Source organism: Phyllostomus discolor, chromosome 4, assembly GCF_004126475.2.
Source record: "Phyllostomus discolor isolate MPI-MPIP mPhyDis1 chromosome 4, mPhyDis1.pri.v3, whole genome shotgun sequence".
Classification (NCBI taxonomy): domain Eukaryota; kingdom Metazoa; phylum Chordata; class Mammalia; order Chiroptera; family Phyllostomidae; genus Phyllostomus; species Phyllostomus discolor.
In genome coordinates, this window is record NC_040906.2 from 6,747,391 (window position 1) to 6,775,002 (window position 27,612).

General features: G+C 46.8%; 1 protein-coding gene across 2 annotated transcripts in view; it reads right to left on the reverse strand.

Annotated features, from left to right (window-relative positions):
• Positions 1-2,206: 2,206 nt before the first annotated feature.
• FBXO36 (F-box protein 36) overlaps positions 2,207-27,612 on the reverse strand; it is a 70,510-nt gene continuing 45,104 nt past the window's right edge. The window contains exons 2-4 of one of the 2 annotated variants that reach the window (XM_028508446.2): positions 26,692-26,800; positions 11,365-11,537; positions 2,207-4,879 (exon numbers count right to left, since the gene is read on the reverse strand). In XM_028508446.2, the coding sequence (XP_028364247.1) occupies positions 4,691-4,879; positions 11,365-11,537; positions 26,692-26,800 (471 nt within the window). In that variant the 3' untranslated portion in view covers positions 2,207-4,690. Of the gene's footprint in view, positions 4,880-11,364; positions 11,538-23,715; positions 24,081-26,691; positions 26,801-27,612 lie in introns of those variants that run through there. The other variant, XM_036022749.1, reaches the window with a different exon arrangement.

The following is a 27,612-nucleotide window of genomic DNA, read 5'->3' on the forward strand; positions in this document are numbered from 1 at the left end:
TACCTTTGGAGTCATGTTTTGTTTCAGATTTACACTTTTTTTAAGGAGATTTCCATGCCATCTTTTTCAGCATTTTAGGCTTAGATGGGGTAAGCCTTAGACAGGCAGCTATGGGGTAAGAAAGCAAGATTTCTGATCTCCCTTTTGGAAGTTTAGGATCCCCTCTCAAATAGAACAATGAACGGAGTGCGGCTTATGATGTGAGCCGCTGGTCTCCAAGGTCAAAGTGCTCACAGGACAGTGAGGTAGGGGGACGATGCTGACCCTGAATTGAGACGACAGCAGCAGCAGCAGCATTTGTCCAGGCGAAGGGAACTGAGCCGTGGTGGAGAGCAGAGACCACGGGCAACGCACTCAGGGTGGGCTGATGATGAGAAGCAGAGAGGGCCTCCAATGGGCAGTGGGGAGCCTCCTCCGTGGTGGTCAGGTGCAGCAGTGGAGGAAAGTGGCAGGAGGAAGAGAGGACTGAGTCGGGAAAGTGCCAGTGAGCCCTATTCAACTCCCTATTCAATCTTTCACTTAGTTTTTCCTAAGACTGGGGGAGCATCTTGAAGAATTCACTCCTTCCTTATTATTTAAATGAACTTAAGACAATTTTCAGGAAAATTGGACACTAATTTAGTTCATTAAAAGCTTGGAATATTCTCTGGACAACTGAATTCAAGTGGTCTCTTATATTACACCCAGGTGCTCCTCCTTATAATTTCGCACGTGACCTGGGGCAAACCCCATCGCCTTTCCAAGTTCCACTGGTCAGACGTGGGACTGGCTCTGAAAGGACATGGGGCGCCTTTGTGGTTCAGAACAGAGCCATGGTGGCTACCAGTCTGAATCTCAGCTTCACCACTCACTGGTTCTGAGACCTTGGGAAGGCTAAGTTGTCCCTCTCTGAGAGTAATTTAGGCTTTGCAGGCCGTACAATCCATACTGTGACTCTGTCATTGTGTGCAAGTGATCATAGATAATACATCAACTGTGGCCCAATAAAACTTGATACGCAGAGCCCTGGCTGGTGTGGCTCAGTGGATTGAGTACCAGCCTGTGAACTGAAAAGTTGTAGGTTCAATTCCCAGTCAGGGAACATGCCTGCGTTGGGGGCCAGGTCCCCAGTTGGGGATGTGCAAGAGGCAGCCGATTGATGTTCCTCTCCCTCTCTTTCTCCCTCCCTTCCCCTCTCTCTAGAAATAAATAAATAAAATCTTAGGGGGAAAAGGGGGACAACTGTAATTAAACAATAAAAATTTTTTTAAAAAACTTTATACACAGAAACAGGTGGCTGGTCAGATTAGGCCTATGGCATAGTTTATAAACCTCTCATCTGCAAGACAGAAATAGCATCACTTACCCTCAGGGGGTTGCTGTGGGAATTAAATTGCTTACTACCTGTTTATTTTCCTGGTGCGCAGTATACAGTAAATGGGAGCTGCTATTACTGTTATTCCTCGGGGTAGTCCAGCTCAGTCTGCGGCCGTGGGTCTACGGCCCTGAGACTTTCTGGGTGGGCAGAACAGATTTCCCGGTTGAAAACAACTGCTCTGAATGGGGCTCTGTGTTTAAGAGAACGTGATAGGCGGGATAAAGGGAATCCTCCGGAGTTCCTGCCCTGAGGGTTTCAGGTCCCAGTGTGGGGACGATGTCCTTTCAAAACAATGAGCAGGGGAAACTAAGATAATAATCGTACTTTGTAACATGACAATATATACCATTGTGCTTTGGACTGCAGGTACACAATTTTCTTCAGCGTGGTGGTACCTTGTCTATGTAACATTTTGACATCCAGCCCAAGACAACCATTTCAAGGTGAAACCAGCTGTTCAGATTTGAAAAGCCTGGACACCCCCTCACTGTATTATCTTAACACCAACTGCACATTAAGGTCATTATACTAAAGTTCAGATCAAAAGACTGGGCCGCACCCATGCTCTATGTGCACCTAATTCCTCGGCACCCTGGGAGTCTGGGTAATGAGACTCCCAGCCTCGTGAACGAGAGCTAACAGCCAACCGTCCTGCACACAGGCAGCGGGGAAACGATGACCGGTGGTGACCAGTCGTCCGTCTCTGCCTGTTTCCCGCCCCTCTCCCAAATCCTGATCTCTGTCAGACTCTCCGTCCTACGCAGTAAAAGACCACACGGTGCACTCCGCACGCCTGAGGGCTAATGTGCACACTATGCCAGTCTGCTCGGGAAAAAGCAGTCACAGAAGTTAAAATAGAAGGGAAAATATATTTATTGTTTTTAGTTATAAACTCTCACATTTGCTATTGTTAATAAATTGTTCTAACTTGAAAACATAGAAAACATCAGGAAATAGAAATACGTTGTTTTTATAGTTACAACGGTAAATAGTAACAGAAGAAACACTGTGGGCCTGGAAGGATGAGCGAGGGCAAGAGGACACAGTGTGGTACTTCCCCCTGAAATGCTGAGTCAGGCACAAGGCAGGCGTATCCATCTACCCACACGCTGCCCACAGAGGCAGGGAGGTGACGCCTCTCCACCCAGGAAACGAGGTGGGGGAGGGGCAGCATGTTCTGACGCTGGAGGCTGCTGGTGCTATGCAGTAGGGCTTTAGGCTGGTGATAATCATTCATGTTTGGGCCAAAATTATCAGAGTCAGGTAATATGGCACCCAAGTCATTAGGACAAATACTTACACTTTAATAACCTGATAGCCTACATTACTTTAACTATTACTTAACAATAGTCAGAAGGGTTTTCAGGAACAACTATAGAGGACACATGGACAAAACCAAGGTGGGGGTGGAAGCAGGGGAGGGAGGTGGGGATGGCTGGGGTGGGGGGAAATGAGGGGTGGGTAAATGCAGACAACTGTACTTGTACAGCAATAAAATAATTAAAACAAAAATTAAAACAACAGTCAACATATTGATAACCCATTTTCATTGTCATTTACCTTTATTATCTATCCATACTAAAAGCTCTTAAATGGCCATATCTGAGTTCTCACTAGTTCCTGTTGAATCTAGGTAAGTGTGCCCGTAAGCTTTCAGAATCTGTGAGATGATAAAACACAGCGCATGCAATTGGGACGCTGTTGGCACTTTGCACGGACGTTACAAGTGACGGGCGTTTTTATGTTATACAGTTATGTTGACGTACCAAATTGCGCATCCACGCAACTGCTGGATTAGCCTGCGTCCATCACTGAACACCTGGCCCGGAGTGAAGTCGGGAACTTCAGGGACAAACGGGCAGCAGGAGCCGTGCAGAAGCAGGGCCCTCGGCCCACCTGCCAGCCTCACCCTGCGCCTGGCAGGATGGCTCTCGCACTGGGAACGCGGCCTGGGGCTGCTGTCAATGAGCCCTTTGTTCCGTGCTTGGACTGAATACAGACACAACTTTGACGGGTTCCTTCCTTACAAGGAAGCAGCCTACATTTGATGTCACAGATGTCCCTAGAAGTCTGTGACCAGGTGTTAGTGTGCATGAATGGGGCTGGTTTGATGTGAGCACGGGTTCAGTAAAGAAGAAAACAGTCTGTCACTGAGCCACGGCTATGGCACCGTCCTGGAAGAACTTAGGGAGGAGGGCAGCCAGAGTCCACCTCCTCTGCACCAGGGGGGCGGTCCCACTGCACCACTGGAGTCTCTGTCGCATGGCGGGGTGGTGTGGGGTATGTCACTCTTTTCTAGGAAGCGAAATGAAGGAAGGAAGGAAAGAAGGGCTGAGAAAGCAAACAAGGTGATGGGAGGTGGAGAGCTGCTTTGCTCTCTGGCCTGAGAGGAGTCATTAGTTATTACCTGCGGCTGTGACCTCGTTGTGTGGGGGACCCCACCATCCAGACAGTGAAGGAAGAAAACCATGGGTTTTAAATAACCCAGCTCAAAGATGTAGGCTTTCCTCCCCCAAAACTCTACTCTTTCCACCCGTCTGCCAAGTTCACAGGGCACAAACCATACTCAGGTTTTTACTCACTTCCCCAGAGCCTGTGTTCTTAAAACCCCAAGTTACGAAAGTGGTAACTGTTCACTTTCCTTGGGGAAACAAGTCCCTCTAAGAACATTTACAGGCTTCCTTGGCAACGTGCAGTCCCGAGAGGGTGAGCCCGACCCGGTCTCCAGCCATGCCCCAGGGCCAGGGCAGAGCTGTCTCCACGGGGCGGGGTGACACCTGGCATCCCAGGCCGGGCCCTGAATGCACACTCAGAGGGACAGAGTGGGGGAGGCAGCTGCGCTCACTGGGATGCCTCCCGAGGCCACTGCCCCTCACGGTTCCCTGTGGACACACGTGGCCACCGGCTCCATGGAGGGATTCAGATGACCAGGAAAAGAATTCAAAAGCTCGGTTCCATTTTCCAACACCTAGATAGAATAGATATGTAATAGAAGCCTACTGATAATCATTTATTGTTTGCTTCTATACAGCAGAAGCCTCTTTTCCTGTGCATGTGGAGGGGGCGGTGGGGAAGACATCAAGGGCGGGGCTTCCTGCCCTGCAGTCCCTGGGGAGTGGCGGTGTGATTCGACAGATTCAACCAATCCGCCACTGGGTTCAGGCAAGGCCCTGCAAAGTTGGCTTTGCTGCACCTGTGCACACATACTCTGTGCTTTTCAGATGGTTCCTTAAACCAGCAACACCTCTTAGTCCTCAATGGGACAGAAAAGATTTGGACACAGCAGAAAAACACAACTGTGCCTCGATGCCCCCGCAGGAAGATGACGTCTCCCTAATACTGACTGCTGTCCTGTCTCTCTTGTCTTTGTCTCCTCCTGCGGATCTGTAGCCGGAGCTGCAGCTTGTTGGTGAAGAACATCTTTCTCCAGCCGATCTCCTCGGCCAGGGCCCTCATGTCGGGGGTGATGTTGTCACAGGCAGATTGAACTATCAGCTTCCACAGCTCGTCAGACTCGCACAGCTGTGGGTGGGAAAGTCAGAAGCGGGCTCCGTCACATGTGGGCTGAGTGAACGTCATGCGCTCACTCCCGAGACCCCTATCCACGTCCTGCTGCCTGTACACACTGCAGGGAACACCGCGTGTGCAAGAAGGTGTGCCAGACATACTTCCTGCCTCCAGGAAAGAGGCAAGTGCACAAGTATCTAAGGGACAAAACGCAGCCCTGGCAGGCTAGTTTGGTTGGTTAGAGCATTGTCCTGATACACCAAGGTTGCGGGTTCAATCCCTGGTCGGGACACATACAAGAAGCAACCAGTGAATGCATACATAAATGGAACAAACAAATCAATGGATTTTTCCCCCCTCTCTCTCTAAAACCAATAAACTTACCTTAAAAATAAAGTAAAATGAAGGACAAAGCAATATTTGATTAACGGAATAAATCCTGATTTCATTCAAGATGCAGAATGAAAGATAGTTATATATAGTTCATGTGCAACATTATTTAGTTAATATCCGATTAGCCACATAGCAGAGGCTGAGAATGTGTGTGTGCTCGATTGATCTTGTACCCAGTGCTGCATTAGCTACTCCTGTGGAAGCAGCTAATTTTCGCTAAATTTGCATTCGTCCCAAAGCCTCGCTCAGGCCGTCTCTTCCCTGGGCTTGTACAACTCATAGCTCAGTCCACTGCAGGCTACTTGGCGCTGAACTGCATCACAACGACCCAGCAGCCCCCAGAGACTGCCAGTGGGTGCGTGGAAAATCCACCCTTTCCTGGTGCCGCAAGTTTTGCTCCAAGTCCTTGGCACGTGTGACATCGCACCACGCCCCGGAGTGGCCCACGAGATTCCGTCCACTCCCCAAGCCCACCTGGCACCTGGCAAAGTGAGCTGCTCCCCGGGAACGGCCTTCTCTGAGACGCCCTTCTGCAGTCTGAGACTGGAACCAGGGGCCATGAGGTTGAGGACAGGCAAGACCCCTCTGGCCCAATAGCTGCACAAGGCCATTCTGTCCTCCCTCCAAGTTCAAAGCTGCCACAATTCAGCTCCCATTTACCCCAGATGTGCTGATGTGACTTTTTCAGGTGGCACCATTACGTACGGCAGCTACTCTCCTCAGCCCCCTGCTACTAAACACTGTGGAAGTGGAGGTTTCCTGATGCCTTACTACCAGGCCCCCAAATCCTTCCTGAAGACAAAGCTTCTGTTACATTTCTCTGGTAGCCCTGCCCTTAGCGACGGCCCTGGTGTTGTGGTGTACGAAAACCACGCAACATTTAAAGGGGCCTGAGTGTTCGCTGCTGCAGAGCGGTGGTGACTCCAGCAACGCAAAACGAGCTGTAAGGAGGGCTCCACCTGGGCCTCGGCAGCGACAGGCACTTCCTGCCCCACCCTTCCTGTGCCCACAAGGCGCTGGGGCAGTCAGACACCAGCCCGATTGCCTCCTTCCGTCGCTGCTATACAGTGGTTGGCGTGTGAAATCCCAGCAGTGGGAAGAGCTCAGCCTGGTGGAGGATCAGTGAGGAGCCCCTGGCTGGCCCCCTCGGATCAGCGGTCCAGCACAGGCTGGCCTGGGCCCCTCCTCTCTGCACATGGGGCTGTCGGTGGGAACTGCCACCAAGGCTTCTCTTCCAAGGAGGCAAAGAAAGGGGGGGGGGCCTCAGAGGTCCACACTGGTGGGGAACAAGATTATCTGTGGACATGGCCCGTAGAGATCAGGTGCCGATGAAATAGTAAAGAGAGTTGACCTGACTGATGAGCTAAAAACAGACTGGACTCAGCATTTTCACCGTTTAAAGTTCCTTTTTAGGGGGCGACCTGCCCGCTTTCAGAGCAGAGGCAGACGGGTGTGGTGGAATCCCTTGGCCCCCAGAACACTGCATCTGCTCGCGCCCCGTTTCCAAAGGTGTCAGTTTGCAGGGTCTGAACCTCTAGACACACAGGCATGGGCACGTGATGACAAGGAGGGAAAAGGCACCCTGACAGCCCAAACGGCTGTCGGGAACCAATGGGCTGACACCCCTGCCCTTCACTCTGTAGGCCTTCACTCACGGCCTCACCCTCCCTCCCTCCATCCCTCCCTCCCTCGGAATCGGTTTTAGTTCAGCGTGTGCTGCTGTAGCCCTTGGCCGCTCAGCCACAGCTACTTGGAAGGGTGGTTGACACTGAGGCAGAAGAGTGAAGGCAGAGGAAAATGACACGTGAAAACTAACAGTAAGGGGGAAAAAATGTAAAAGAAGAGTGGAATACAAACTAAAATTACTCCAGTTGGGGCCAGATAAGCTGCTTCACAGCTTCCAGTAGACTATTCACCCATCCACCCATCCCAGCGGCACGCCATGTCTGTGGTGCCGGTCAGGGCTCTTGGCCCCAGACCACAGGACGTAACCTCGGCTGTTTAAGCAGAAGGGGAGTCAGAGGAGGCAACAGGTTGCTCCCAGAATATCTAGTAAAACCAGAGGGAACAAATTCAATGCTATAGAAGAACAGCAGCAGCCAGAATAAAAGCAAAACAACAACAAGAAAAATAACCCACCCACACTGTCCCACAGAAATCGCACTGCTTCTGCTCCCCAGTGCTTGGCGGGGAGGACGCGAGGAAGCTTTGCACCAGACACTGGAGCCTTCCCCGTGAGCCTCCATGTAGGAGGACCTGGCCCTGTGCGCTGGGGGCTGCCTCACCTGGCTCGTGTGTCCCTGCCCAGACCCTTTCTTCCAGGCGGTGGGTCTGCCTGACGGAGGCCGTTCCTACCTTTCCGACCTCTACAGCACACAGAGGCAACTCCCTCTAGTACAAGGGGGTCACGGGGGCATTGTGAGAACCAATCCACAGCAACCTCTCGGTCTGACCCGGCCATTCCCCCCTACACAGACCCTTCCTCTGCCCTGCTCAGCTCCCCTGGACCCCACCCGCTTCATGGGGAGGGGAAAACACGTGCTCAGAGTTATCTCTATCTCATGACTCCATTCCACTCGTTTCCGAGGAGAAAGCAGCCAGTACTCTTTACTTTCAGATTTCATGCTGCTGTAAAAGTACCCCGATAAGGGGGAAAACATGGTGTACACACAGAAATGAATCGTATAACAAAGCGTGATCACTTAAGACTCTTTCTGCATGAACATCAGAGCAAACGCTATTGTGGTCGCATGAAGGTTCCTGTCAACCAGCAACACTGACTCTTAGGAGAGTGACCGCCCCCGAAACACCTCGATGTCAGGCAGTTGCTCATTGCCTCACCCCATCTTCCCCAGTCCCTCAAGGCCTAGTTTCTCTATTCAGATTACAACATAGTCTTCTAAATAGAAACAACAAAGGCAAAAGTTAGAACATGGCTTAATATTAAAAACCCAAGCAAATATGAGCATCCTTTAAAAGATTAAAACTCTAACAATATTGTAGATAACTATCCCGCTTCCAGTAAATACACTTGAGGATATCAGTGTGTTTTATGTAATGAGATTATGGGAGAAAGCAATGAGGTTTGGGGGAAGGGAGACAATTCTCAAGACAGCTACAATTTCCACCAGTGTAACTTCATTTATGACTCATTTTATACTGAAAACACTTACGGTTCTGTTTTATATTACAAGTTGGTCATAAAATACCCTCATCTAAGGCTCCCAAACCCTGGGCTCTTTTACTGGGTAGATGCCAGGTTGCAAAACACAAAGTACCCATCCCGCCCATGGTTCCAGTTACTTTGATGCCAAGCACAGCAAAATGTGGGCTTTTAGCACCCCCTGGTGGTGGTGCATGAACTTAACACACAGAAGCTATGGTAAAGGTTGCAAGGAATCCTGGGGCTCATCTAGTTAAAAGCTCTTTTTGCAAAGGAGGAAAAGAAAGACTCAGAGGAGAAGGGGCAGCTGCCCAAGGTTCATGGTGGACAGCGGCTGAGCTAAGAACAGAGCCCAGCTCTCCGGCCACCTGCTGCTCGAAACACCTGTTGGCCTGGTCACAAAACAAAGATGGGAAAATCCCTCTCCTCACCCCAAGTTTCTAGCCTTTTATAGAATCTTTGAAATATTTTATCTGTACAACTCTAATATCAATGGGCCAAATTCTTGGTCCGGACTCTAAGAATTGAGCTGCTGTAAACACAAGAAAACACGTTCAGAACACAGAGGCTGGGTCCACGTCAGCGTCCCGGTGTCAGACCCTTCGGGCTGGGCCTGGCATCGCCCGTCTCACCAGCTCCCTGGGGCTCCATCCGCTTGGCCGGGCTCGGGAGCCACGGGCTAGGGGCGTGAGGAAACGTCCGTTTCTCCAGAGCCAAAACGTGACAGAGCAGAGAGCTCCCTCCTCAGCGTTCCTGAGTCACCATCACGATGAACATGTTCACGTGCTCGCGTGACCAGCCCTCCCTCCCGTGCCTCAGCCTCAGCCTTCTCCTCGGGCTGCAGCGGGGGTTTCTCCGGGGCTGCTCTGCTGCTGTTTGCAGAAGAGGCATGGTGCCCATGCCTGCTGCCACCCGGAGCCGGCCCGCAGGCCCTCGGGCAGGTTCCCACAGGCAGCATCAGCATGGTGAGCTCACCGCCAGCCCAGGGTTCACCTCTCAGGTGTGCTCCTGTTGGCCACACTCCCAGAGGCTGCCTCTTCGGTGGTTTACCTGGAGAACCATAAACAGCCAGCCCACCGGACCTTCACCATGGAGGCTGTGGCCTGGTCAACACAGAATCAGAGCAAGGGGAGCAAGGGCAGGCCCCAGGATGGTCCTGGTGGCCAGTGGCATCCTGGTGGCCAGTGGCATCCTGTCTGATAAGCGGAAACTTCCATCCTCCACATGGGACAGCACCGTGCGTGGGCTCTCCCAGGCCCGAGTCCACACACAGTCTCCGTGGGTCTTTATGCTTCCAAAAAGCAGACCTATTACTGTGGAGTCAGGTCTGGCCTAGGAAACCTTTCTGTCTCACGAAGGTGACCTTGTAGCTCTCATTCTCAACAGGATCTATTAAAATACACCTGACCACTAAGGAGGACCGAAACTGGCTTTAGAGCACCAGTGAGGTAGGGAGAATATTTTCAAGACTGCACTGAAAAAGTGGCAAGGCAGCGAGAGGGAGAGGAAGAGTGGAAGTAGGCAACGCTTGGACAGAAGGCAACTGCTTGACGTAAGGAACAGATTCCATGAGACACAGCCGAAACCGCCGTTTCCTACTGAATCCTTCCGTGGGCTTTCAGGAGCACCCCAGGCCCTGGCAGAGGCTCTTAATGGACCTCCACTAGAATCTTTTATTTACCTAAAGTTCTCCTCATTGAAAGTATGAATAATCGGCTTCTTATCAGCAATAAGGACAAAAATGTTGACTTTAATTGATTTTTAATGGCTACATGTGTATACATATATATGAGACTCTGTGTGTGTGTGTGTGTGTGTGTGTGTGTGTGTGTTGATTGCTCATAATACTTGTTTCTAGCCCTCATTTTGGGGGGTGGGGGTGCGGGAAGGAAGTCAACTTACAAACGAGCTGAAAGGGCAGCGACCAAGGCGCCTCCCAGGATCGGGAGAGGAACTAATCACGCTCACATCGAGGCCCTGACATCAAGTGGAATCAATGCCAGTGGTGCTTTCTGCCTGTCGTCGTCCTGCTGAGGATTCCGAGTAGCGAGAGCGAGTCCGTTTAGCCAGCCTGGGGTTGGAGGAGGACTGGGAACTACCAGTAAGTCCCCCAGAACCACCCATTCTGGGAGGTAAGTAATTTGGCAAAGGGCTCTTACTGAAAAAAGGAAAATGGGTGGGGGACAGTCACCACTTGCCTTCTTCTCTTGTGCTGCCATGCCCCTGCCTCCGCTGGCACCGTAACTTGAGACACCCCTTGATCTGGAACACCTCTCGTCTGCTAGACCACCTGGTAAACTCCTATTTCCCCTCAAAACCCAGATGCAGTAGCCCGCTTCAGTGAAGGTAGGCTGAGGAAAGCACTTGGTACTACCTGTGTGTCTTGAACACACATCCCTTGTTGAATTGATTCCATTGTGTTGTAATAATCTGCCTCTGTATGGGTCTCTCCTGCTAAACTGTGAGTGTCTTGAGCACAGAACTAACACCTGCACATCTCTGCTGCCTCCATGCCTACAACAGTGCCTGTCATAAGGTACGTATCCAACACATGCTTGCTGAGATACATGTAAAGGATAAATGCTATTTAAAAAAAAGAAGAAGAAGAAGAAGAAGAAGCCCTGGCTGGTGTAGTTCAGTGGATTGAGCATGGGCTGCGAACCAAAGTGTCACAGGTTCAATTCCCAGTCAGGGCACATGCCTGGGTTGCAGGCCATGACCCCCAGCAACCGCACATTGATGTTTCTCTCTCTCTCTCTTTCTCCCTCCCTTCCCTCTCTAAAATATAAATAAATAAAATCGTAAAAAAAAAGACTTAAGGAGATTCCATGAAAATTTAAAAAAGAAAGAAAGAAAGAAAGGAAGGAAGGAAGGAAGAAAGAAAAACAACTTTGAGAAAGCACAAAGGAAAATTCTCTATGGACACAAAATATTTGACTGTTACCTTTAAAAATCTGTGTGATGTTTGTGAAAGGTTGGCGATATCTTCAAGATCCAGATAAGAAATTATATTCAGGAGCAAATTGTCTGAGAGCCGCTCCAGGAAGTCAAATTTACCTTCGCACAAATTGAAGACATAGTCCAATGTTTTTCCACCAAATATTAAGGCAATTTGAACTGCAATTCAAAGAAACCAACACAATTGTTGTGCATTATCACGAAGACACAAGCTTTGGGGCACCTTCCTCCCCCTCCCCCCCACCCCCTGCCAGATTACGCCCAGTCACCCCCACTTTCTCCCCGCTGCCTGGGGGCCCAGGGCATGCACATGTGAGGCAAATATTTCCGATTGCCATCCCTGCCCTGAGACCAGACCTGTTAGGGACACTCAGTGTTGAGCACAGGGATGGGCTGCATCCCCTTGACCTCGTCAGCACCGAATTCCAGCCCAGACCACCGACTTGACCAGTCTCAGCTATAGCAGCAGCATGCCCACCCTCTCAGCCTCCCCGGCCCAGCACAGATGCTGCTCCAGGAGGGTTTTATGCCATACCCCCGCCCCCCAGGTTGGTCTAAAACACGCATCTCTTAAGTTTATTTAATTCTTGTTCTCCTATTGTTATATGTAGTTTCTCCACCAAACTTCCTTGCTTCCTTTTTACCTTCTTTTTATGCTTATCTTTACATAATAGAAAAAAACAAGAGAGGCAAAGAGAAAAATAGATGAATATTTCATGAAATTTGTGTTAACTTTTGCCTAATAGTTTTCATACCTACTTTGTTATTTCCAAATTAGGAAAAGGTTCACAAAGAATCAACCAATGTAATCATCTGCTTCACATGTTCAATATAGGGGGAGATGAGGGTTTCTTTGTTTTTTTACCCCAGCTCCCTGAATAACCAAGAAATGGCTGACAATCAGTAGATGAGGGGATAAAAGAGATGTGGTATATTTACATAACGAAATACTACACGGTTGTAAAAAAAAGAAGGAAATCTTACCTTTTGTGACAGCATAGGTGGACCTGGAGATTATTATGCTAAGTGAAATAAGCCAGTCAGAGAAAGACAAATACTATATGATCTCACTGATACGTGGAATCTAATGAACAAAAATAAACTGACAAACAAAATAGAAACAGAGGCAGGGACCCATGGAACAGACTGACAGTTGTCAGAGAGGGTGGGGGAGAGGGACTGGATGAAAGAAGGGGAAGGGATTAGCCAAAGGACATACATGAATGACCCACAGACACTAAACAGTATGGTGACAGCCAGAAGGATGCCGGGAGAGAGGCTGGTTGGAGTTGGACCAGGGGGCAGGAAATGCGGACATCTGTAATAGTGTCAACAATAAAAATAGTTACAAAAATAAAAAAGTAAAATAATTTTTAAAAAATTTTCCAAACAGTACTTATCAGCTACTTTTGAATGCTAAAACATTTGCATAATTTTCATGTTTGTTAATTTATTTATATTATGGTAATTCATCATTGAATTAAAGAAAATTGTCTCTGGCTCTAATAAATAGGAAAACATTTGGAAGGATACATTTTCAAATTTTAACAGTAGTTGAAGCTGGGTGGTGACTTTTTTTTTTTTGGCTTAAAATTTCTCTTTCCTAATCTTTCTACTAACAAGAAAAAAAAAACCTCTCACGTGTCCTAAGTTAAATTGCAGCAGCCAGAGCAGAGGGTGGCAGGAAGAGACAAGACAGGTTAACCAGTTAACACCTGCAGGGCGAAGCCAGCAGAACATGCTTCCACTCCCGAGTGTCTGCTGAATCTCTGAACGGACTTCCAGGGGCTGTTTCAGAGATTCTCTAGAGAGATCAGCTGACCACTCGGGGCCACAGCATCCTGCTCACACGTTAACTTTCCAGGCTGCTGCTCACACCAGCGTGAAAGAGCCGACAGGTCCTCCTTAGGAACTCCGCACCTCTTCCCAAGCTTGCCCCGCTCACCTTCTCCCAAACCTGGACCTACAGCCAACGGAAATTCTTTCCAAACCATGTACGGCGTCCTTCCCCGAATCTGTAGGCAAGTCCAGGAGGCAGAGTTGCCTCCTGAGGGTTTGGGCCGCACGCCTAAGGGCCTGGTCCTGTTTCCGGCCCACACAAGGCTCAATAAACCCTTTTCTTTAGAAAAGCTTACAGCCAGTGCAGGGTTTCGTTTACCACTGTAATAAACCCATATTACCTGTGTCACTTTTTTTTAATCTAGGAAGGGAGAGAGGGCAGGAGGGAGAAGGGAGAAAAATATAATTTCCAAAAGAGTTGCTCTGTAGTCAGTTGGAGATTGGTTCACAACTGAACAAAATAGAAAACTTAATTTATTTTATTTTTTTTTAAGTGTCTCTTTTTTTTTAATATTCTTTTTTTTTAAAGATTTTATTTATTTATTTTTAGAGAGGGAAGGAGGGAGAATAGAGAGAGAGAAACATCCATGTGTGGTTGCTGGGGGCCGTGGCCTGCAACCCAGGCATGTGCCCTGGCTGGGAATCGAACTTGCGACACTTTGGTTTGCAGCCCGAGCTCAATCCACTGAGCTATGCCAGCCAGGGCCTGAAAACTTAATTTAAGGTGGCTTAACACATGGGATTTTTCTTGTTTTCCGCACACAGCTGGATTCTGAAGGTAGGCTGTGAGGACTGGCGCAGGAGCTCCATCATGTCATCAGTGTCCAGGGCCCTTCGATCTTTCTGCTCCACATTCTAGGAGGCGGCTGTCAGCCCCAGGGCCCCTGTCCCCAAGGCATCCACTGCGGCGCAGCAGGGAACGGGGGCAGAGCAGGGCAGGGCGCACGACTGTGCGTGGAAGCTGGGCATGTCCCTGTCTGGAGTCGCCTCCTGAGAGGCCCTATGAAAGAGCTCAGTTCACATCTCGCCGAGCGAAACTGGGTCGCACAGCCACATCTGCAGGGCAGGGGGGAACGCAAGCTCGGTCTGAAGGGGGGAAAATGGGATCAAGGAAACAAAAAGAAAAGAGAAAATGGGGGCCAAAGAAAAAAGCAGAGAAAAAGTAAACGATACGATGAATGCACAGAATAAGCTGATAGAAATCACAGGCACGGTAGTAACCATAATCAGCGTAAACGAACTAACCGTGCCAGGGAGAAGACTCAGACACACAGCGCAAGCACACACATGCAAATGATCCTGTCTGTGTGCTGTTTATAAGAGACATGCTCAAAACTAATGCCACGGAGAAGTGAAAGTAGTAGTACGGGAAACGACTACTTCAAAGCAAAAGAAAACACATTATTAGCAGACAAAATATACTTGAAAGTAAAACTCACTATAGGTGATAAGAAAGACCATTACTTATTGATAGAAGAAACAATCCACCAGGAAGATTTAATACTTCTAAACTAGTACACCTAACCAGCCTCAGGCAGGGAAATGGCTGAGTGAACTATGGTTTATAATATAATAGAAGACCACTGAAATCAATGAGTTAGATCCACATATATTAACATGGATAAATCTCAAAAAACAGTGTTGAGGGATAAAACACAGCTGAAAAACGACACAGTTTGATATATTTACATAGAATTTTAAACATAAAAATAGTATATATATTATTTGCATAGTTGTAACTATGCATAATAAATATGTTTGGAAATGACACCAACTTTAGAACAGCTAATAAGAGAGAATAGAGGGGAAATTGATAAGAGGAGGGTAAAAATCTGAATATGTCTCTAACTTTTTAAAGTTTTTTAAAGGGAGTTAAGTAAATATGGTGCTCACTTCGGCAGCATGTATAATAAAACTGGGATGATAAGGAGATTAATTTGGCCCTGAGGAAGGGTGACACAAAATTAAAACCTTTCACAGAGGATTCTCTGATCACGTGCAATTAAGCTAAAAGGCAAGGAGGGGATCCAGTGGCAAGGAGAATAACTGAAAAATCCCCAACTACCTGGAAATTAAATGAAATGTTTCTAGATAATTTATGAATCAAAGAAGAAATCAAAATAGAATTTAGAAAATATTTTAATATGAATGAGACTAAAAATACACCTTATCAAAATTTACCTAATAAAAATGGTGCAGCACTTAGAAGAAAATTTAGGAGGGAAATGGCTGTAAACAATGATTAAGCTTCTGTGTCAGGAAGCCAGGAACAGAACAAAAAATCAGGCCTCTAGAAAGTAGCAGGAAGGAAATAATAATAAAGGTAAAAACAGAAATTGCGCCCTGGCTGGTGTGGTTCAGTGGACTGAGCACTGGCCTGTGAACCAAAGGGTCGCTGGTTTGATTCCCAGTCAGGGCACAGGCCTGGGTTGCAGGCCAGGTCTCTGGTGGGGGGCATGTGAGAGGCAACCACACATTGATGTTTCTCTTTCCTCCTCCCTTCCCCTCTTTCTAAAAATAAATAAATAAAATATGTAAAAATAAAAAGCAAAAAAAAAAAGAGAACAGAAATTACTGATGAAAATAGAGAAAATCTGTAGAACTAAAAATTAGTTCTTTGAAAAACAATTAATAAAACAACACCCCCAACCAAAAAAATAAAAAAGAAAAAGAAAGCACACGCTGCCACAATCAAGGAATGAAGAAGAAAACACCCCTGCAGACACCACAGACACTGACAGGACTTCCAAGTAACCTCACCATCATATTTGACGATTTGGATTCAATGAAGCAAATGCAACTAATGGTAAGATCTTTGGTCACCGGTGCTGGCTATCTGTAATATTACTGTCTGTTTATTTCTGTAGCTGTAAGATACTTCTAAATTTAAAAGCTTTTAAAAGTCAAGATATAGCACAGGAGGTACACGGTTCTTTTTTTCATGTTAATGTATTTTGTACACATGCACAGATGGCCTCTGGGAGGACGCACAAGACACTGCCCCCCCCATCTCCTCCTGCTTCTGTCCCTAACCTCTCCCCTCCTGCCCTCCACCCGCAGGATGGATGGACCCCAGGTCTGCAGAACTCTAGAAATCCATGCTGAAGGGAGGGGGCGGCTGAGAAGAAAGGAGCAGGGTCAGAGGTGGTGGTCAGGCAGGAGAAAACGAATTCCCAGCACGGGGGCTGAGACATTAGCCTGAAGTAAGGACCTCCAGAAAATGGATTATGGATCCAAGCACGGGGCTGGCCTAGGTTGAGAACACGGTAAGGACCATTCTTTCCCACTTTTCTGATTTTTGTGTACCGATGTTCCTAACATCGGGAACTCAGCCCAATATTTCAGGATATTAGTGTTTATTAGTGCTACCATTTTTCTTCTTTTTAAAAAATGTTAAATCAATGAACAGTATTTCTTTTTTTTTTAAGATTTTATTTATCTATTTTTAGAGAGGGAAGGGAGGGAGATAGAGAGAGAGAGAGAAACATCAATGTGCGGTTGCTGGGGGTCACGGCCTGCAACCCAGGCATGTACCCTGACTGGGAATCAAACCTGCGACACTTTGGTTTGCAGCCCGTGCTCAATCCACTGAGCTAAGCCAGCCAGGGCCACCATTTTTCCATTATGGTCCCCATTTCAAACATTCAGTCCCATCCTCTCCATAATCATCTAACTGTCCAAAGCAATTTCAAAACTTTGACATCAAAACGACATCTCCCACATCTCCTTTCATGTGCAACACCAGAAATAAACAATCTTTGTCCTTTGCTACAGAAAAATACGGCTGCTCTCCTTCGGTTTTACCCCAGGGGTTTCTGAGGGTTGCCCTGAATACTTAACCACTGCTTAGAACTCATTCACAGATTTAAGCAACGGATTTTACAATGAACATACGTTGGAAAACAACTTATTTTTAAGCTGGATTACATCTCAACCCATGAATCAGTGCTTTCAATTGAGTTGATAGTGGCACATTTTTACTTTAAACTAAATTTTTAAAAAAGTTTCCAATGGCTAATTTCCCGATTATTCCTATTTATTTAAGTCAGAAAAATATCTATAGGTGTTTCCTCAGATTTTAAAAGTCTCAGAAAGAAAAAAATGTCAAAGTTCATGGACACATGGACAAGCAGACAAACAGTCAAATTACAGAAAGAATATAAATGGCAATTAAACATGGCAGGAGGCTCAACTTACTCGTTATCAGGACAATGCTAATTAGACAAGAGACTAATGTCACCATCTGACTGGAAAAAATAAAAAAAAAGATAGCAATGTCTAATTAGTGACGGCAACGGTGTCAGAAAACCCCTGTATCCCGGCGGACAGCACATCATTAATACAGCAGCTCTGGGGGGAGGCAATTCGTGGGTCCAGTGAAGTGACCGGCGTTTTACGTAAGTTTTGAATGACCAGCGGACATTTGGTCCTCTCCACAATGCCCACAGAGACATTTGGTCCGTAGTTAATATAAATCCCCTTCTCCTGCAAGACTCAACCCCCAGCCCATCTGCCTAGTCCCAGGGGCCACTCATGGGCAGCCAGGCTACCCGGGCCAGGAGGGCTATTGCTGGCAATACAGCCACAACACAACTGCTGGACCAGTGAAACATGATAGGATGTTTTAGGTATTAAGCCTGTACACCAAAAGTAGGAATGAACATCATGGGCTGAAAGGGGCGAATTTCAAGGGCCTTTTGTCGTGGACCAAATGTCCCCACAGACATTTTAGACGGAACCAAATGTCCTGCGAGGGCTTTAAGTTACTCGCAACGGAAATAATTGTGACATCGAAACATTAATGAAGCCTCGTTTTATGAACATCGGAATAATGTACATCACCCAACTTAAAGTTCTCTCAAAAGTAGAATAATGATAAAGTTGGCACAATTATAAGGGTCAGACGAGTTGTAAGCAGCGTTTGTGCTGCATCCGTGACAGGCCTCGCACAACTGCTTAACAGAAATACCAGCCTCTGTCAAGGAATCCCTGACACTTGCAAGGTCTTCCAGAACCCTCCCCTCACGCAGAACACTCCAGTACCAAAATGTACAACGCACGTATCTTTGGATTAGCGATTCCACATCTAGAAATCTCGGTTCCTGACATTTTCACCTAAGTGTACAAAGATATACAGGGGTGGGCAAAGCAGGTTAAACTGCCAGCCATCAGTACCTAAAAGATAAACCATAAGTAAGGATACAAAATAGTAACAATGAGAAGATACATAATACAAATAAATAATACAATAACTAATACATAATAAATAATACAAAAACAAATTGTTTCGTGTGCTCACAACTGTAAACCTACTTTTGCTCACCCCTGTGTATGTCCCAGAATGAACCTAAAGGGTTTTGAAAACGCCCATCAGTTGAGGATCGGATATGTGTAAACAGAATACCAGACAGTCTTCTAAAATAACAGGGTTATTTATGTATGATAACAGAAAAATGTTCACAATAAATTAAATGTAAAAACTAATTAAAGATTTAAAGATTCTATTTTTCTAAACAAACACACACCATCCAAAACAGAAAGAAGTCAGATGCAAATGAAATTATTTATAGTAATTAGCTCTGGGGACTGGAGGAAGAGAGAAGGAATTTTTACTTTTTAAAATTTAAAATCTGTAATAGCTGGAATTTCCTGAATAGTGATCATGTGCTAGGCAAATTATAAGCATTTCATTCAGTTAGTTCTCATAAGGAGTAATCTATGAGGTAGATGTTATTATTATTATTTCCATTGCCAACTGTTGAGGAAGCTGAGGTCCCGAGAGATTAAAGAATTTCCCCCAGGTCAGGCAGCTAATGGGTCTTGAAGCCAGGGTTTGAGTAGAGGTATTAAGCAATACTCTTAATTGTCATGAACACAATTCTCTATACTTTGCAGTGTATGAATGACTTTTAAAATAATAAACACTAGTTTATCATTTTTTAAACATTTTATTTATTTATTTATTTTTAGAGAGGGGAAGGGAGGGAGGAAGAGAGAGAGAAACATCAATGTGTGGTTCCTTCTCATGTGGCCCCCACTGGGGACCTGGCCCACAACCCAGGCATGTGCCCTGACTGGGAATCGAACCTGCAATGCTTGGTTCACAGCCCGTGCTCAATCCACTGAGCTATGCCAGCCAGGGCAGTTTATCATTTTTTAAAATGCAAATTTAGAGGAAAAATTCAGCCATGCTTTGGCTTTTGAGATTCTAGCTGCTGTAACATGCATCGTTGTGCTGGGCAGAAGAATGCTACCCCCTCCCCCCACGGAGAGACACCCTTTATCCTAATCTCCAGAACCTGTGAATAAGTGACTTCACGTGGCAAAGGGGTTTGCAGATGTGATTAAAGATCTTGAGATAGGGAAGTTCATCCCGGATTAACTGGGTGGGCCCGACATAGTCCCAGGGGTCCCTGGAAGGAAAGAGAGAGGCCAGAGGGTCCGAGCCAGAGAAGGAGGTGTGACCACGGAAGTGCGAGCAAGACCGGCCCAGCCACTGCTTGGCTGGAAGGTGAAGGAAGGGGCCGGGAGCCTGGGCAGGCAGGAGGTCTCAGAACCTGGAAAAGGCAGGGCAATACACTCTGCCCCAGAGCCTCCAGAAGAAATGCTGCTCTACCGACACCGTGACTTTAGCCCAGTGTCTGAATTCCAGAAATGTAAAATAATAAACTTGCATTATACAAGCTACAGAATGTGTTGTAACTTGTTAGAGTAGCAGTAGGGATCAGTATAATCATTAATTACTAATTTAGTAATGATATACCCTGCTTATAAAATTTCAGGAAATTCTCTGCACGAAAAGTTTGGATTTTGCTGTGGGCTGAATTGTGCCCCCCTCCCACCTCTCCCAAATTCATAGGCCAAAGTCTTAAACCCCAGCACCTTTGGTGACTGTACTGAGAGATGGGGCCTTCTGGGAGGTAACTGTTAAATTAGATCATATAGGTGGGTTGTAATCCTATCTGGCTGGTATTCTTTTTTTTTCAAGATTGTATTTATTTTTAGAGAGAGGTGAAGGGAGAGAGAAAGGCAGTGGGGGGGGGGGGGAGACATCAATGTGAGAGAGAAACATGGATCAGTTGCCTCTCACTCCCCCGCCCCCCACAACCAGGGACCAAACCCACATCGCAACCCAGGCATGTGCCCTGACAGGCAACCCAATGGAACTGAAGAGGTGACCTTTCGCTTTGCAGGACAATGCCCAACCAGCTGAGCCACACCGGTCGGGGCCCGACGGGTGTTCTCCTAAGAGACGGAAAGCTGGACACACAGACACCACGGAGAGACGTGCACGCAGAGGAAAGTCCGTGTGAGGACACGGCAAGGAGACAGCCATCTGCACACCAAGGAGAGCGGCCTTGGAGAAAACCAACACGCCAGCACCGTGACCTTGACCTTCTAGCCTCCAGATCTGTGAGAAAATAAATTTCTGTTGTTTCAGTCACACGGTCTGTGGTATTTTGATATGGCAGCCCTAGCAGACTAGCACAGAATTATATGATTTACTCCTTTAGTGCAACTTATGACCCCCCAGTGTATAAAAAGCATCAGTAAGTACTAAAACTTACTCCTTGTGCTCTTACATGATTTAGTCTTGAAAGTACAGTTTGAGCACAACAATTTTATGTACGTCACGTTAAACAAAATAACTATGAGAAAATATATCTTTCTCCACTGACTTGAACAAACATGTACTAACTGCCTACCATGTACCTGATCTTGAAGATAGAACAATTGCTGTGACCACTGTGGCCGAGTTGGCTGGGCATCATCCTACAAAGCAAAAGGTCGCCAATTTGATTCCCGGTCAGGGATCAGGGTGCACACAAGCCTGGGCTGTGGTTCAGCCCCTAGGGGGGGCATGTACGAGAGGCAACCAGCCAATGTTTCTCTTCCACATTGATGTTTCACTCCCTGTCTCTCTCCTTCCCTTCCCCTCTCTCTAAAAATAAATGAAAAATTTTTTTAAAAGGAAATAGAATAATTAATAAGACCTGGTCCCTGAGCTTGAAAAACCATCGTAAAATTATCAGTCTGGTAGTATAACTTTAACCTTGGTGTAAGATTTTCACACCCTGGATTAAACTATTAATCAGAAACCTAAACTCTGTTAGAACTGAACTTATAATTTAGAAGTGTCTGTTTCAGAGCTTACCTTTGTACTACTCCAGGAGTTCCCTCAAATACTTTATACAGCAAATTACAGTGCTACGTACCAGGCATCGTTCTGGGTGGGGGCTGAAGACACATCAATAACCAAGCCAAGTCCCCACCATGATGGAGCTTGCACTCCAGTGGCGGAGGCAGACAGCACACAAACAAACAAGTAGCACAGGGCACGTCCTGTGGTGATAAGCACTATGGGAGATATGGTGTCCCAGGGCAAGCGAGGAGGTGGTGACTTCCTGTGCAGTGGCCAGGGGAACACTCTCTAATAAGGCATTTTCAGTGGAGACCTGAGTGCAGAGCGAATCATGGGGACATCCTGGGAAATGCATTCTTAACAAAGGGAACAAACAGCAAGTGTGAAGGCCTGAGGTGGGAACACATTTGGTTCGTACAAGAAACACCAGGGAGGCCGGTGTGCCAGAAGGAGAGGAAGCAAGAGGGGAGAAGGGCTGAAGGTCACTGCGGGCCTTGGATTTTTACCCTTGTTCACCAGGAAGCCTTTGGAGGGTTTGAAGCAGAGAAGGAATGTGCCCTGATGTAATGCTCTGGAAGGCTGGTTCTGGCCCTGGGTGGTGTGGCTCAGTGGACTGAGCATTGGCCTGTGACCCAAAGGGTCGTGGTTCGATTCCTTATCAGGGCACATGCCTGGGTCATGGGCCAGGTCCCTGGCTGGTGCCGTGCAGGAGGCAACCCACAGATGTTGCTCTTACACACTGATGTTTCTCTCCTTCTTTCTCCCTCCCTTCCCCTCTCTAAAAATAAATTAAAAAAAAAAAAAAAGAAAAGAAAGGCTGATTCTGGCTGCTATGCTGAGAACAAACGATTGTGGGGCAAATGTGGAAAGAGTGAGACTAAATGGAAGGCTACTTCAGTTACCTGAGAAAGGTTGTCCTTGGTTGGACCAGGAGGGACCAGGAGGGACCAGAAGTAGAGCCGGTGAAAAGCATTCCTGTGTTAGTTATCTACACATTTATTATCTCACAGGTCCTGAGGCTCAGGAACCTAGAAGTGGCTTCACCAGAAGGTTCTGCCTCAGGACCTGCCTCTCACAAGACCTGAGGCCTTGACTAAGGCAGAAAGATCCTGCTCCAAGAAAGCTCTGGAATGTGGCTGTGGGGTGGAGGCCTCAGTGTAATAGAGGACTCCAGAGCTGGAAGGTTTTAGTTCAGGTAATAGCAAATACACTTAGTAATCAATGCCTGTAAAAGCTATTGTTCCAGGAACTGAAGGTATGACCCACCCTGACTCCACCATGAATAGTTCCACCTTTGTACCTCAGGAGGAAGGCCAGCAATCGAGATCCTATCTGAGCCATTGTCCTCCGGGAGAGACGGTGAGACGCCCACCACCCAAGACACAGATAAAGACCACCCCAGGGCACAGATAAAGGACCAACACCCAGGAAGCAGATGAAAAAATGCTGCAGCTTTTATCTGATTAACTTCTCCCTGAATTCCAAACCCCTTATCTACACTTTTCTTCTCCTTATACAGAGGTCAGTTTCAAATGGAATTTAAGACAGCCTGTTAGGGTATGAACTGGCTGTCTTCTTAGCTCGCCAGCCATTTGAATAAAGGGCCTATAAAGATTCACTGATGTTTCTCTCCCTCTCTTTCTCCCTCCCTTCCCCTCTGTTGAAAAATAAATAAAATCTTAAACACACACACACACACACACACACACACAATTCAATCCAGCCCTGGCTGGCATAGCTCAGTGGATTGAGCACGGGCTGTGAACCAAAGGTCGCAGGTTCAATTCCCAGTCAGGTCACATGCCTGGGTTGCCTGCCACGTCCACAGTGGGGGCCATACAAGAGGCAACCACACATTGATGTTTCTCTCTCTCTCTCTCTCTCTCTCTCTCTCTTCCTTCCCCCTTTCCCCTCTCTAAAGATAAATAAATAAAATATTTTTTAAAAAATTCATTCCCTGTCCTGCTTATTGGCTCTGGTAGGTGACAGGCAGCACAAATGCCGGCTCTTCTGGTTTCGAGTCCTTCCCCATGTGGGCCTCTCCATGGGGCTGCCTCAGACGTAGAAGCTGGTTCCCTTCAGTGCAAGTGATGAGAGAGAGGGAGAAAGGGGGAAAAGAGAGAGAAGATCCACGTTGCAGTGTCACGTATAGCCTAATCTCAAAAGTGACATACCATCACTTCTGCTGAATTCTGTTGGCCACACAGCGGGCCCAGATGCAGTGTGGAAGGGGATCACACAGAAGTGTGACTACTGGTTGGCGGGCATCTTTGGGTGTCGTCTCGGAGGCTGTGACCACAGCTTGGGTTCTAGTTCTGTTGATGGACTGGATCTGGCATGTAAGAGAGAGAACGGACGGAACCAGGGATAATTGTAGAATCTGGGGGGAAGTAGATGGGTAGAGGATCATCCCGGGCCTGTTTGGAACACGTGACATTTGAGAGCCTATTAGATATTTAGGGGCAGATGTCAAGGAGGCAGCTCGGTAAGTCCCTGAGTGTGGAGCTTCAGAGAGGCACAGGCTGGAAATAAGGGGATGGTCTCTCGTGATGGGTGGCATTCAAAGCCTGAGCCTTGATGCAATCTCCCAGCCAGCAGAGGCAGACAAGAGACACAAGAGCTGACCCCTGAGCTCCAGCTTTTAGATTTGCAGAGATGAGGAGGACCAGCAAGCACAACCCGGGCCAGTGAGGCAGGAGCAGAATCAAGAGCGAGGTGCCCTGGAAGTCAGAAGAAAATGTCACCTCAAGCTAAGTGCTGCTCAGGGACCAAGGAAGCAAGAGTAACCAGATTCAGATCCTTTGTCAGCAACAGCAACCCAGATTCTAAAGACGTGCCACCAAGGAGTAGGATTTAAGCAGGACAATTACTTTGGAGAAGAAAAACTTTGTGGAGGGAGGGGATCTTGGGATTATGGCAAAGCAGGGATTTAAACATCATTTCTTAACAACAACAACAAACAGTGATTAAGAGCTGGTTTTGTACCGTGCTGGGTGGAGGCAGCACAGATTCAAACCCTGGCTGCTGACCCCTGAGCCCCGCTCTGTGCCACCGTGCACCCCGACTTCTGCTGCAGAGGCCTCTCAGAGGGATTCCCTAAGAACCCAGGGGGAGGAGGGGGCCGACAGCAGTGGGGTTTGAGTTTCCCCTCTGCTGGGCTGCCTGCGGTAGGTGGTCTAAAAAGTGAGCCTCGGAGCTTTTGAACTCGCCAGGCCAGGCCCTTGTAATTGGGTATCTCGGTGTTGCTCCCGGAGAGAGGCCAGCAGGCAGTCCTGAGAGGTGCCGCTTTCCAAACTGCAATTTGAAAAGCCTGTTTGGGTGCCCTCCTTGTGGGAACCCCTCCACTCCTCCTCTCCCCAGGAAGGAGGGCTCAGCAGGAGCCAAGCTGCAACCCACCCTCAGATTCCCACTCCACTTCCTGTTCTTCCAGGATCAGGGAAGCCCCCAAGTGGTGATCCTGAAGCTGATATCTCCCCACCCCCACCTCTACCCCTACCCCTAACCCCACCCCTACCCCCAGTATCTTATCTCCCTGGGGCAAGCAGGAGGCAGGTGAAGATTGGGCCCTTAAGCCTCTGGACAAAGAAAGGACAATGGTCTCCAATCTGTGAGGCCCAGGCCCCCATCTCCAGGAGTTTGTGAAAGTCAATCAGAAAACCACGTGGTCTGTTGATGAGTACACGGCACTCAGTGAACACACAGGGTTTGTGTGCTACAGGGTTTAGAAAATAAAATGGATCCCAACTTGAAAATGAAAAGTGTTCTCCAGAAGTTTCCTTTATAACCACGTATCTCTGCAGAGACATGCCTATTCAATTATTAAATAAGGCAGGAAGGCCTGGCCCGGGTTTTACTCACTGAAACATGGACAGTCTGTCCCCAGCATGGTTCTTTTCAAGCCAATAACGAATTTTGCAAATACTTGCTATTAAAGAGTTAAAGAAATAACGTTTATGATGTTAGGAGTTGGAAGCCATCCGTCCAGGCATTTAACTATTTAAGGAAACAACAACAACAAAAATCAAACCTTCTCTCTCTCTCTCTCTCTCTTAAAAAAACAACAACTGTTACATGCTATGATGTTTCTGAGAGTGTGGGTGCTCGAAGACCCATGAAGGGTGGACAAACAGACCTGACTTTTCAGCCCTCACTGCCTAGTCCTGGCGACGTTAGTAGTCAGCTGTGGGGCCCCGGGAACGGCACCCCCGTCCTGCATCTCATTTGGGGATACTAACGGGGATACTACTGTTTATTTCACGTGGACATTGTAACAATAAAACGAGAACATGTATATAAAAGTGATTTCCAGCTTTAAATTTCTATTGTGAAGGAATAATTATTAGAGTTCAGTTAAAGAAAGTTCTTTTAGAGACACATACTGATGCACCTTAAAAGGATGAAATGATATGAGCACTGATTTTGGCTTCAAAATACTACAGTGGAAACAGTGGGTTTTTGTGCATTTCGAGTATTGTGGAAGCTGGGTTACAGGTACGTGAGTGTTTTTTTTTAAACCGTTCGTGTGCTTTTTTTATGTTTGAAATTTTCACAGTGAGAAGCAAGAAAGCATAGGGGATACTGGAGGGCAATCTCTGTCGTTAAGTCCAAGTTCATTCAGGCAACTTCTCGAGCCAACCTTGAGAGCAAAAGAAATGGTAGTGATTTTAAATGAATGCCAAAATACGTAGGCATTCATTCAAGTTGAAGGATTTGATCATTTGATTATGTTTCTGGTACCTTTTATTTTTAACTAGAGGAAATCCATTTTTTTTTTGAGATTTTATTTATTTATTTTTAGAGAGGGAAGGGAAGGAGATAGAGAGAGAGAGAAACATCAGTGTGCGATTGCTGGGGGCCGTGGCCTGCAACCCAGGCATGTACCCTGGCTGGGAATCGAACCTGCGACACTTTGGTTCACAGCCCGCACTCCATCCATTGAGCTACGCCAGCCAGGGTGAAGAAATCCACTTTAATTAACTATTATAGCAAAAAATGGGGCTGGGGAGGGTGGTGGGGACAAATGTGCTTGAACAATAAAAAATAAATTAAAAATATTATAGCAAAAATATATTTTTTCATGATTTAAGATTATAAATGGAATCCACATGTTAACCTGGAATCTTAAACACATTAAGATCTGCCCCAAAATTTAAGGATATGTTAACAATTTTCTATTTCTTAATAACCCACTGTTCTCCTATAGCTACTGTATTATATAAAGTACATAATGACATATCGATATTGCAAATGATGATCCTTTTGTGATGAAAATCTGTCGCTAATTCAAGGGAACGTAACAGCAGTAAGTACATAACACACTCCCTTCCTTACCTTGAAGAGGTGAATTCTCTAAGAAGTCTTCATGAGATTCTTTTGTTTCTCCAGGTTCTGATGACCGATACTCACTCCTCAGAGAAACCTTCCACCATCTAAAGATGACCTGTGGTTGAAAAGAAGGGGATATGAATTAAAAGTGACTTAAAGACCAACAGCTATAGTTAGGTTTGGGGTTTTGAACAATCACTGTGGTGGGCACATAGGTTATGAGTCCAGCATCACCTGTAACTTGCAATCTGGCATCACAGCAAATGAGAAGTGAGGTCTGTGCACCAATGAACATTTTTCTTAGTGATTAGGGTCACAGAATCAAAGTGTTGGAAGGAATCTTAAAAATGTATCAAGTCAGCGCTGGCCGGTGTGGCTCGGTTGATTGGAGCATCATCCTGAACAATGAAAGTTTGCAGGTTCAATTCCTGGTCAGGGCATACACCTAGGTTGTAGGTTCAATTCCCAGTTGGGACACAAGGCAACCAGTTGTACAAAAGGCAACAAATCAGTTTCTCCCTCACATCGATGTTTCTCTCTCTCTCTCTCTCTCAATTTCTCCCTCCCCCTCTCTAAAAAACCAATGAGTATGTCCTCAAAATAGAATATTTTTTAAAAAACTTCAAAATCTATCAAATGAATTGATGTAAAAAATCACCCAGAGCCAAATGATGTTTCTTGAAGACCTCCTAGAACACAGATTCTCTAACTTGGGGAGCCAGTCCCCAGGTCACTGCTCCACTCTCTGCCTCTTTTCCCACCTACAGCACAGACAAGGTGGGTGAATACTTTTCTCCTAAAGAGGGACAATTACATGACAGGGCTGGAGGAAGCAATGTTTGATGCACGACAGCGTCATTGCACAGGACACTTCTTGGTGATGGGACTGCAGAGAGTCTGATTTCTACAAGCATTTTGGTTTAAGCA